The 13,346-nt window shown below is 35.6% G+C and overlaps 1 protein-coding gene across 1 annotated transcript; it reads right to left on the reverse strand.

The window, feature by feature from the left end:
* Window positions 1–1,766: 1,766 nt before the first annotated feature.
* On the reverse strand, window positions 1,767–13,126 carry LOC119621282 (taste receptor type 2 member 19). Its single transcript, XM_037990125.2, is given in 5 exon segments — window positions 1,767–1,938; window positions 1,940–1,978; window positions 1,980–2,273; window positions 5,521–5,570; window positions 13,055–13,126. Coding segments are annotated over 5 exon segments (627 nt in total).
* Between the last annotated feature and the right edge of the window lie 220 nt (window positions 13,127–13,346).

The raw sequence follows: 13,346 nt of genomic DNA on the forward strand, positions 1-13,346 counted from the left end.
ATGGTGTACACTAGGACCAGCTATAAAATCAGGAAACTCACTCCTTGCTATTCCCTTCTTCCAAGTGCCGACCACTCTCCAGTATCTGCCTCTTTTGTTCATTCTCCATTGCCTATGGATGGCTGTGTTTTTAAATATTTTATCCAGAATGTATAGAAAGTATCTGTGGGAGGCTTGGTCCTATGGGTGTTATTTGATCGTTAGTGTAAGCAAAAATGTTTTGTATATATTTTTACTACTTATTATGTTTTTCTCTTTTTTTTGGCCAACTATTTCTTATAGAATACATTGACAGTCATTGGTTTTACAGCTTAGTCTACAGATTCTGAATTAAGGAGAAAGGTTCATGATGGAATTGAGGAGAATATTGGCAGCGTCCAGAGATCATACATTTGTATCAGGACGAAGTTGGAAAAGGGAGCACAGTTCTGAATTATCAAAGTTGGTAGTTTGAAAACATGTCCAAGTGCTTCGACATACCTCACATGAATAGATGGAGGCTTATTCCCCTACCCTTCGAAACGGGCCTTCATGATTTGTTTTAATATATCATCTCAGAACTGACACAGAAGAACTTCCAAGGTTTAAAAAGCCGACGCCTTCTTGTCACATGTGCCCTTGGCGCCTTGAGCCAAATGCTGGAGAAACTATGGGGGAATACAAAATAAAAATAGAAAGAGATATCTGAGGAGCCTCAGCTCACAGCCCACCCCCAATAAAACATATCATTAATACATTTCCTGTTATCAATATATAGATTTGACAGACGATTTTTAACATTTGCAGAACATTTTATTCAATTATGATCCATAGTTTCTATACCCTGTTTAAATTGAGTTTTTTTTTAAGAGAGGGAATATTTGAATTTTTTTGAGGAATATTAAGAATGGGAGATAAAAGAGAACACTGAAAATTCAGGGGCTCAGAGGTGTCTAAGCAAAATAAATTGACATACTTGACATCAGGTGTCAACTTCAAAAAAAGTTTTCTTTAATTCAAAGAGTGAAAGAAATGACTTTTCTAACTACACACAAAAAATTACAACAGCACTGAAATTATCATGATCATGTTTCTTCATTTCTATTACAGAAATGTGTTTTTTTCTAAGCTATTCACATACTGCTATAAACCTAGTATACTTTAGTACTGTTTTTGGTATATATATACAAAATTTACTCTACATATGTTTGTCACTCAAATTATATAGTGTGCATCATTATCTAAAAAAATTCTATTTGCTTTCTATGAAACATAAAATAACAATTCATAATAAAATAAAACCTGTCCCAAAGATACATTCTCATCATTGATTTAGAATTGAATGTTTTTACCATTCAAAAAATTAGAGGTTCAAACAATGATAGTTAAGTACATATATGAGGTACAAATTAAAACGGAAAAGAGAAATGACATCCTGATAAAAGTTGTAAGTTCTTAATTGTAAGTAGAGACAATAAATTGTTCACATGAAATATCACATGATGAACTATCATAAAATACACATACATATATATGTGAAATATACTCAGCTTCATAGTTTATGGTCAATATTGTTATTCATACACATGCAAACACATACACACACACACACACATATATATATATGACTTTTCTAGGTATCTGTTTTGAAATTACTCAAATACATAAACTATGGAAAAACCAATGGAAATATAAAATATTCCAGATACCATCAGTTTGTTTTCTGCTAGAAGACACACGATGCTGCCCCTGTGAATCTATGGAGTTGAGGGTTTCTATTATTTCACTCAGCATGTCACCTGCCACAAAATGAAAAGAAAGGTCTGTTTTGGATTTCTACTACCCAGAATCAGGACTAATGAGTAGAATGAAGGATACATGATTGCAAGAGTTTGGCAAAGCAGGAATACAAGTTTGCTCTGCTGTGTCCTAGGATTCCAAGTTGATGTGATCAGACAGAAATTAAATGCCAAATAACATGAGGAAGGAGATCACAGTTTATGTGGACCCTGGTGCTGAGATCTTGAGATCCTTTGCCATGGAGCTGCATATTTTTGAGATGTTTACACAGAGAACAGATTAACAGCAGAAAAGATATTAGCGTCAGAATGAAGGGTGTGAAGTTGGCTAGCGTGGGTACAGCCATGTTTGAAAGGTGTATTGCATTCCTCAATTTGATCATCCAAGACAAATACCCTTCATATTTTTTTGTCCACACACTCTCATCCAGGGTAACCAGAGCAAGATTACAAATCAAAAATACTAAGGGCCACAAAAGTATCACCAAACCAACATTTTATTATTATCATTATTATTATTATTATACTTTAAGTTCTAAGGTACATGTGCACAACGTGCAGGTTTGTTACATATGTATACATGTGCCATGTTTGTGTGCTGCACCCATTAACTCGTCATTTACATTAGGTATATCTCCTAATGCTATCCCTTCCTCCTCTCCCCTCCCCACAATAGGCCCCAGTGTGTGATGCTCCCTTTCCTGTGTCCAAGTGATCTCATTGTTCAATTCCCACCAATAAGCGAGAACATGTGGTGTTTGGTTTTCTGTTCTTGCGATAGTTTGCTGAGAATGATGGTTTCCAGCTGTATCCATGCCCCTACAAAGGATACAAACTCATCATTTTTTATGGCTGCATAGTATTCCATGGTGTATATGTGCCACATTTTTTAATCCAGTCTGTCAGTGATGGACATTTGGGTTGATTCCAAGTCTTTGCTATTGTGAATAGTGCCACAATGAACATACATGTGCATGTGTCTTTATAGCAGCATGATTTATAATCCTTTGGGTATATACCCAGTAATGGGATGGCTGGGTCATATGGTACTTCTAGTTCTAGATCCTTGAGGAATCGCCATACTTTTTTCCATAATGGTTGAACCAACAGTGTAAAAGTGTTCCTATTTCTCCACAACCTCTCCAGCACCTGTTGTTTCCTGACTTTTTAATGATTGCCATTCTAACTGGTGTGAGATGAAAATGTCAAAGTTTTGTTATATGAAGTGGATAATTAAACCTAAAAGAAAAACCTATTGAAAAATCTGGGATTGGCAGTTACCATCATGTCAAATTTCCAAAAGTTGCAACAAAATCAGAACACTTCTACTTAAAATCTTTTAGAGTTATACATGAAAGTATACAAATAGTGGATTTTTCCCTTCAGTATATAATGAGCAGAGTAATAATAATTTTCATGGAACACTTCTCCTCAGTAATAATTTTTGTATTATAACTAGACTGTGCACTTAGAAATGGGCCAAAACAAAAATGGAAAACATAGCAATGTGTCATAAACACTCATGTAACCATTATGTAGGACAAGACATGGACACTGCTAAGAACCTAGGTTTACCTCAATGCCACTTTCCAATCCGCTACAACTTTCTTCACACCTCCTGTGATAAGCAACATCTATAATTTAGGATGATCATTTTTAAAAATTTTCTTTATACTTTACCAACTAGGTATGCAACCCTAAATTGAACAGCTTGGTTTGGCCTGCTTTGAACTGTGTAGAGGTGAGATCCTATATGTTTTTATTCATGGCTTCCTGGGCTCAACATTATGTATCTGAAATTTCATCACATAGGTGCATGTACATGTGATTCATTTCTTTTCACTTCTCTAGATTTTTCCAATTTATGACTTTACTGTAATTATGTATCCATCCTTATTTGATGTACATATGGGCAGCTTATTTTTTGAGCTAGTAGAATAATGCCACAATGAACATTCTTTCACATATCATTTGCTACAATTCCTTCGCATATATACAGCTGGGTATAGGACTACCAGGTCCTTGATTATCTCACAGTCATAGAAAATCCCAAAACATGTTTGACTAAATTTATTCCTGTCACCTTTATCCCCAGTCTGTTTATTGCTATTTGCATATATCTTATCAATTTTACATTTAATCCAACAAGACACTATTCTTTTATATAGTCATGATTTATTTAGAATTACACACTTATTTTTCATTGTCATTAATTTTTATTGCTCATTGCATGTTGAACTTTGTATTTTCAGTAATTTTTGTTGTATCAGAAAAATAGCATTTTCAATTTCTGTTTATGAAGGTCTACTACTCTTTGGAAATGCACAGAAGACATGATTCCTTTGAATTCCTGCTTCCATATTTTCTGTTAAAATCAGGTCAGGTTGTATTTAGAATGCAGTTCTTTTCAACATACTCTATCTTCTACCTCTATCTACTTTTCAGATTTTCTATTGATCTTTGGTACCCTTTATTATTTTTTGTTAATTAGGTTTTAGTTATCATGCCTGAAGTTGGAGATTACAAAAAATATATGGAGGGATACATTTTATCACTTTTGGAAAAATCCTTGCAACATTTCTCTTGCACAATTTTCTCTCCTCTAATCTGACAGAACTCCAGCAGTACGTTAGGTGTTCTGATGGTAGCATCAATGTGTTACCCTCTGTCCTTGTATTTTCCATCTCTTTCTCTCTATGTTTCATTCTGTGTAGCTATCTTCCAATTCACTGATTCTCTTTTCTACTGCAACTAACTGGTTAGCTCTGTCTATTGGATTCTCAATATTTATAATTCATGTTTTCAGTCTTACTGCTTTTGTGTTCAGAATAATCTTTTATTCTCCTTCCACAAATCATTTTCCATGGGGAAACTGAAAAAAGCTACTCTTACCACCATGTTCTTTTTAAAGTGTTTTTGGTTTTTTGGATTTTTTGTTTTCTGTTTCAGTGTGTTAGAAACGCAAATGGTAACAATTTTATTCTTTTCCTAACACTTTGGTCAGAGACTAGAATAAAAGCTTTGTGTTAGAAATTACCTTCAATTTGAAAGAAACTGGAAATGAAGGTGATGTGAGTAGCTTTCTGGAGACAGTAGCTTGTCTTTTGCTGGGTCCTCACCATAAACTGTGCTTACAGGGGAACTCAATGAGCGGCACTGAATCTTAGGACATCATTGCAATAGATAAAATATAGTTCATCAACAACAGCTACATCATTGTATTCCATGAATTAATTTTCACTTTGCTTATGTTGTAGAAACAGTTGCCTGTGCCTTTGAATTCCATCATTATCCAAATGACATAGAGAAGATATGAGGGAGGGCTTACTTCTGTTTGATTTATTTAGGCCTAAAATCCTCTCTTTAGAAATAAGAGCTTGATCATGAAATGGTTTATTTATTTTTCTTATTAAGTGATTTTATTTATACTAAAATCAAAATCCTTTTTATAGTGTTCCTTGGATTAGTTTAATATCATCTATAATTGTTTTCTTAAGCAAAGTATTTTAAACTGCACTATACCTAACTTTCTAAATCTAAAGTATTCAGCTTGACTTGAACTTTGCTGTTTACTAATATAACTTTCCCATAATGACATCTCTTAGAAATTACATAGACGTTATCCAAATTATGTATGTAAATATTTCAGAAATAAATCATTTACTAAGATACATGTCAATGTAGATGATGATAATAATGATGATGATGTCAGCTAAAAGGGAGAATGTTATTTAATAAATGTGATTTGAGTCTTCTTTTCAAAGTACTAGAGATAAGGGTCGTCGGGGAACACTATTATTCTTACTCATGGCTTTACTTTTTTTTTTTTTTTTTTTTTTCAGACGGAGTTTCACTCTTGTCACCCAGGCTGCAGTGAAATGGTGTAATCTCGGCTACCTGCAACCCCACCTCCCAGGTTCAATTGATTCTCCTGCCTCAGCCTCCCAAGTAGCTGGGATTACAGGTGCCCACAACTGTGCCCAGCTAATTTTTCTATTTTTAGTAGACAGTGGGTTTCACTATGTTGGCCAGGCTGGTCTAGAACTCTTGACTTCAGGTGATCCACCAGCCTCGACTTCCAAAGCGCTTGGATTACAGCCATGAGCCACAGTGTTTGGCATGATTCTTATATTATTCTCAGAATCAGGGCTAGAAAAATACCCTCACATAGTATTTCATCAAGAAAAACATAAAACCAACATATATCTAATGATTTACTCGAGACTCACATTCTAAAAATTATGGCAAAAGTGACCTCTAGCAAAGAATACTCTCTTTTTGGCTGTTTAATTTTTTCCACTTTCATATGAACTTAAACAAATACTCTGTGCACTTATAGAGTGTATAAACTGCATTTCATCTTTTAATAGCATCATTACCAAGTTAAATTCTCTTGACTGCTTATTTACATTCTCAGCTTCTGTCACAAAATCTGGGTGATTTTATTATAGCAGTCAAAGTATTTAAACTACATGTTTTATGCCTTAACAAAATTATCTTTCTACTAATTTTTCTCTAATATTCAAAAAATTTGTAGTATCAAAATATTTTTCCTCACACATGTGTACATATGCATGGTGTTATAATCTTTGAATGGTAAAAATATGTGTAGAATTATTTCATTTAGGGATAAATTTAGAGAAATTGTCCTGTATATCTAATGTCTGTATTACTATAATTTATTGGAAATTCACTAATTTCTGCCATTTTGAAATGTCGTTATCATAAATAATTAAATAGGAAATAAGAAAAAAAGGTGTCTGGTAAAATACAGATGCTCAAAATCTGGTATTTCCAAGTAAAAATAACATTAAGAGTGTGGACGTAGACTTCCTGCTTATCTCTTTCTTTTTAAATTAATTTAAAGAAAAGTTTAAAATTCTATCTTGGATTTCTTACTATCATAATGCTCTATTCTTCTTTATCCAGCAAAAACTCTAATTGCAATGTCTATAAGAATATGTTTTTTCAGTCTATTTTGTATGCATTCATTTATTATATGTTTCTACTTTTTAAGTATTTTCATTAATGTGTAACATATATATAAAGTAATAAAACCTAAATGTACAGTAAAGAAAAAAATATAGCATTAAGACTCATGTTACCACATCTTCGTCATAAAGTATAAATTGCCAGCAATCCAGACACTCCCCATATGGGCCTTCCTGTTGATATCATTTCCCTTTTATTTCCTCCATCCCTACTATCCCAATTGTTTTTTTTTTTTAAATTTATTTATTATTATTAAACTTTAAGTTGTAGGGTACATGTGCACAACGTGCAGGCTTGCTACATATGTATACTTGTGCCATGTTGGTGTGCTGCACCCATCAACTCGTCATTTACATCAGGTATAACTCCCAATGCAATCCCTCCCCCCTCCCCCCTCCCCATGATAGGCCCTGGTGTGTGATGTTCCCCTTCCCAAGTCCAATTGATCTCATTGTTCAGTTCCCGCCTATGAGTGAGAACATGCGGTGTTTGGTTTTCTGTTCTTGTGATAGTTTGCTAAGAATGATGGTTTCCAGCTGCATCCATGTCCCTACAAAGGACACAAACTCATCCTTTTTTATGGCTGCATAGTATTCCATGGTGTATATGTGCCACATTTTCTTAATCCAATCTGTCACTGATGGACATTTGGGTTGATTCCAAGTCTTTGCTATTGTGAATAGTGCTGCAATAAACATACGTGTGCATGTGTCTTTATAGCAGCATAATTTATAATCCTTTGGGTATATACCCAGTAATGGGATGGCTGGGTCATATGGTGCATCTAGTTCTAGATCCTTGAGGAATCGCCATACTGTTTTCCATAATGGTTGAACTAGTTTACAATCCCACCAACAGTGTAAAAGTGTTCCTATTTCTCCACATCCTCTCCAGCACCTGTTGTTTCCTGACTTTTGAATGATTGCCATTCTAACTGGTGTGAGATGGTATCTCATTGTGGTTTTGATTTGCATTTCTCTGATGGCCAGTGATGATGAGCATTTTTTCATGTGTCTGTTGGCTGTATGAATGTCTTCTTTTGAGAAATGTCTGTTCATATCCTTTGCCCACTTTTTGATGGGTGATAGTCACTCATATGTCTCACTTTAGAATTTTGACGACAAGGTAATAAATTGCAATTCATTAAAAATATATTTTTGTATACTTTATATAAATGGAATTATACTGGAATCTTTTTTCCATCTTAGTATCTCTCATATCTAGGTAGTTAACTTTGTTCAGTTTCCTTGTTATTTATCTTCTTTGTAAACATGTCTCTCTAGTTGGTTCATTTTGATTGTTTTATAGTATTCTATTGTATAAGTGTGCTATAATTTATTCATACATTTTATCACTGATGGAAATGTAAGAGACTTCTCAACTTTAGCTACTAAAACTCAGTGATATGCATGTGTGTTCGTGCGTATTCTGGTAAGAGCGCAAATACTGGGTCTTCGAATGTGATCTATCATCTTAATCAGATATTGCCATACTTAAAGTAATTGCACTGATTTACAATCCTGGGAGCAGTGTATGAAAATTCGCATTACTTCATATGCTTTCCAAAATAAGTAACATCGGACTAGTTTTTACATCTTTATATTTATAGAAAATATTAAACCTAACATTTTATCAGCCTTTTTCTATTATAATTTAAAACGTATCATTTATTTACAAATTGTAACTATTTTTAAATTCTATGACTATTTCATGCACATTTATTAATAATGAATTATATATTTGTTCATATTCCTTTATTAGTTTTTCTAATATTTTTTCTTAAAGTTTTAAATACTTTTCTGTTATGAACAAGTGTGATTATACTAGACGTATTTCTTTTAACCAAACATTATGTCAAACTACTTTGAGAAAATATGATTCATTAGCAGCATCCGGAAAGGCAAATTTCAGCATTGTTTACAACTCCTTAAAAGGACTCAAAGAAAAAGAAATGTTGAAATATAAAAATAGTCTATAAGCGTAATGAAGTTGACCACGGGAAAATACAAATTCTACCATTGCTGCTATAGGAAAAAAAAAAAAAAGAAAAGAGTACTAATAAAGATACCATGTCTGAATTTTTTTAAGGCAGGCCCAATATCAATGGACAAGATTCCGTTTAAGGTCCTGACCTTAATTTTTATGTGCACCTGATTTCTGGTTGTGCAGTAATGTTCTTGTTCCTTTTACGTTCTCTGACTGGCTGGGCACAGTGGCTCACGCCTGTCATCCCAGCAGTTTGGGAGACTGAGGCAGATGGATCACGACGTCAGGAGATCCAGACCATCTTGGTTAACGCGATGAAACCCTCTCTACCAAAAATACAAATAAATTAGCCAGGCGTGGCGGCAGGCCCCTGTAGTCCCAGCTACTGGAGAGACTGAGGCAGGAGAGTGGTGTGAACCCAGGAGGTGGAGCTTGCAGTGAGCTGAGAAGAAAGAAAAAAAATTCTCTGACTAATGTCAAAATGGAAAGCACTGGGGCATGCTATTGAATGAGTTCCAGGCTGTCTTAATGGAAAACACGATAATTTCCAAAACAGCTCTAATTAACTCCTATTCAAATACTATGCCCTTGTTATAAGACAAAATGTTTCATACTGATGTTGAAATGAAAGCTGAATTCTCATTTGCTAGCATGAAAATCAGATCATATTCTTATTCATCATTTTGTAATTTTTTCCTTGTTTAAACTCTCCATAATTTGTATTCACAACGGCAGTTGTTAGGGAAATTTTCTATTCTAATACATAAATCGTACATCAGATGCCTACACTGTTATATGTAGCTTGGTCAAAACTAGAATCATGACCACTGTTGATTCATTTTTTCAATGCCAGATTTAGTGAATCCCAACTTTTCCTACCAAAAGCATACAAAATTTTCTTGGGAAGCCCAGGAAGGCCAATATTCCTTAAAATCTGGTTGCTGCTAACTAATAATTTTGTATAACTTATTGTTAACATGCTCATTAACACAAACACGTACACACACACACACACACACACACACACGTACATACCACTCATGGTTGGAAAAATGAAAAATGAAAAAATAATTTTGTTACTCGGGCTTTTCAGTGCATTTTCAATGTTTATCAAACTTAATCTCTCATACTTACACCTTTTACTAAGTTATTCTCTTGAGCCTAATACTTCAATATTTGTTATTTAATTAAAATACTCAGCAATTTTATAACTATTCCTTGAGCACTTAAAAATGTTTTCCATTGAAGAGTCCACACTTCTCTGTGTATAAATATTCAGTTTTATTTTCCTCCATATAATTTATTTTTGATTACTTAATGGTTTAAGATGAATAAATGTTAAAATCAATCTCCCATCTTGGATTTTATTTCTTTTCAGTTTTTATAGTATAATGGTTTCTAAGAGGGGATCTTGGAGTCACACTGCCAGGACAGGAAACCAGATTCCTGGCTTGGTAAACCTATGATCTGAGACTCCATTTTACAACTACTCCCTGCCTCAGTACACTCACCTATAAAAAGCAGATGATAGGCCAGTGGAGTGGCTCAGGCCTGTGATCCCAGCACTTTGGAAGGTCGAGGCAGGTGGATCACATGAGGTCAGGAGTTCGAAACCAGCATGGCCAATATGATGAAACCCTGTATCCACTAGAAATGCAAAAATTAGCCAGGTGTGGTGGTGCACGCCTATAATCCCAGCTACTCAGGTGGCTGCACCAGGAGAATCATTAGAACCCAGGAGATGAAGGTTGTAGGTAGTCGAAATCACACCACTGCTCTCCAGCCTGGGAGACAGAGCAAGACTCCATCTCAAAAAACAAACAACAACAAAAAAAGATGATAATAAAACTGTCTTTGGTTAGTTTTCTTAGGAGTTAATACACTATTCATATAACTACTTTCCATTTTATCTGTTTGCTCTAGGCAGGAACCAAAGATTGTTAATTATTGATTTAATCCTATTTTACTTGATATTTAAGACACCAGTGAGAACTTACACTTCTTTTTTCTTCTTCTTCTGAGTCAGAATCTCCCTCTGTTACCCAAGCTGGAGTACAGTGGCAGGATCATAGTCCACTGCAGCTTTGAGTGGCTGGGCTGAAGCAATCCTCCTGCCTCAGCTTCCCAAGTATTTGGAACTATAGGCATGTACCACCATGCCAGCTAATTTTTTTAAAAAATTTTTTGTGGAGATGGAGTTTCCATATGCAGCACAGGGAACTCCTGCTCTCAAATGATCCTCCCACCTTGGCCTCCCAAAGAACTAGTACTACAGGCAAGAGCCATCACATCCAGCCTGCAGTGGGAGTGCTTGAAGGTCAGATGCTACCTAGAGCTTTGGCTCATGTCCATCCCAAGGTGGATGTAATCAGTTTGTAGTTATTACCTCTTCCTGAATGTGTAATTGAAATGGATATCTAAGGCAGCTAGCAGAACTGTCACATTCTTCCTGAACTATAGAGTAAGGGACATTATTATAGCAGGACCAACCGGAAGCCTCTGAAATTCTCCACTACTGGCAACACAATATATAGAATATAATAACCACATTCCCTAAGGAATGGAATTGGTCACTGCCATGACAAAACACTTGCAAGTTACAGGGGATGGTAGTCTCTTTATATCCCTATTCACTTAACCTATCTGGCTTCTACCAAAACTAGATGGATTATAAAATACATGCAGATTTCCATAAACTTAAAACAACACTCACAAATGCTTTCCTGGATATGCTATCTTCACTGAGCAGAGCTTAGCTTTTGGTACTTTTTACAGGGCTCATGATGTGGTGAAAGTTTCTTAATCTATACATAATAAGATGGAAAATCAAAACAATTTGCCTTGTATTAAGAATAACAGCACTGCTTCACTGTTTTTTTTTTTTTTTTTTTTTTTTTATTTATTATTATTAAACTTCAAGTTGTAGGGTACATGTGCACAACGTACAGGTTTGCTACATATGTATACTTGTGCCATGTTGGTGTGCTGCACCCATCAACTCGTCATTTACATCAGGTATAACTCCCAGTGCAATCCCTCCCCCCTCCCCCCTCCCCATGATAGGCCCCGGTGTGTGATGTTCCCCTTCCCGACTTCACTGTTTTATGTCAGAGCTCTGTCATACTGTTCTCAGTTTAATTTACAATTTTTAAAACATCGACCTAATTTAATACATTAATAATATTAAGACTGGGCCCTGTGGCACATGACGGTAATCCAAGCACTTCTGGAGGCTGACATGGGCGGATCACTTGAGGCCAGGAGTTTGAGACCAGCATGGGAAACATGGTGAAATCCTAACCCTCCAGCAAATACAAAAATTAGCCAGGCGTGGTGGTGTTCCCCTGCAGTCCCAGCTGCTAGCAATGCGGAGGTGGGAGAATCACTGGAGCCAGAAGGTTGAGGCTGTAATGAGCTTTGATTCGGCCACTGCACTCCAGCCGCAAGGACAGAATGATAACCTGTTCAAATTAATGACAATAATAATAACACATTAGTTGGTACAATAATGAGGAAATGACAAGTTTCTTAAATACAATAAAATACCCTAATGTTGAATGGAAGGAAAATACCAAAAGAAAATAAATAAACCTAAGAAGATTCAAGGACCTACAACATAGGTGATGTTTTAAAGCATTCAGTGTCCCTAGACCACATGTCAAAACAATCTTTTTTTTAAAGTAAATGGCATATTGCTGTCTCCATATATTTCCTATCACTACAAAAGAGACACAATGTTTTGGGGGTCTATTGGGATTTTGAAGCCAACATATTCCACATTTGAAAATATTGCTCTGACTCATTAACGAAGTTTCCAAAGGCTACTGGTCTCGAGTGGAACCCAGAACAAAAGAGGGCTCTAAAGAAGTTAATAGGCTCTGGTCCAAGCCGCTCTGGCCACTGTGCTAGATGATCCAGCAGAATTCAAAGCTGCTAGAGACATACACAGTTGGCATTATAGGACTCTATGCATGTCACTGAGAAGCCTGTAGGAGAGGGGAGAGCAAATCCCTATGGAATTAGTGCAAGACCATTCCTTCTTCAGCAGAGGAGTATCCTCTGTTTGAAAAACAAAACAGCAAGTGCAGAACATTAATTAAAGCATAGAGTCCCTGTAAGCACAAGCCCCTATAAGCACAAAACCCGTACAACTCTGTACAAGTCATATGCTCATAAAGCAGCCATGATTGGAGAGTATGAGCACATCTGAGTGGCACAAGGAGGGGCGGTATTGCATACAAACATGTGATGTCTCAGATTCCCTTCAGTATGTCCTACTCCCCTGGCCAGCACCTTGCCTGATCCAGATCATCTTTCCGTTTGGGACTTGAATGTATCACCACACTGTGGGCATGAGGTGTGATTTTCATAACCTCCGCCAAGAAACAATTGATGTAAGGCAGAACAGCAGAGCACCTCCCTGTGAAGTAGCTGGTTACTAACCAAATTTTTTGAAATGAAATGCCATTTTTGTTTATATAATAATCAACTAGAAAATATCATAATACAAATATATAATTGGCAATAAAAAATACATATGTGAATAGACCAAAGTCTTGTATATGCTTTTTAAATAATATTGTAATAAGT

Source organism: Chlorocebus sabaeus, chromosome 11 (genome assembly GCF_047675955.1).
Source record: "Chlorocebus sabaeus isolate Y175 chromosome 11, mChlSab1.0.hap1, whole genome shotgun sequence".
Taxonomy (NCBI): Eukaryota; Metazoa; Chordata; class Mammalia; order Primates; family Cercopithecidae; genus Chlorocebus; species Chlorocebus sabaeus.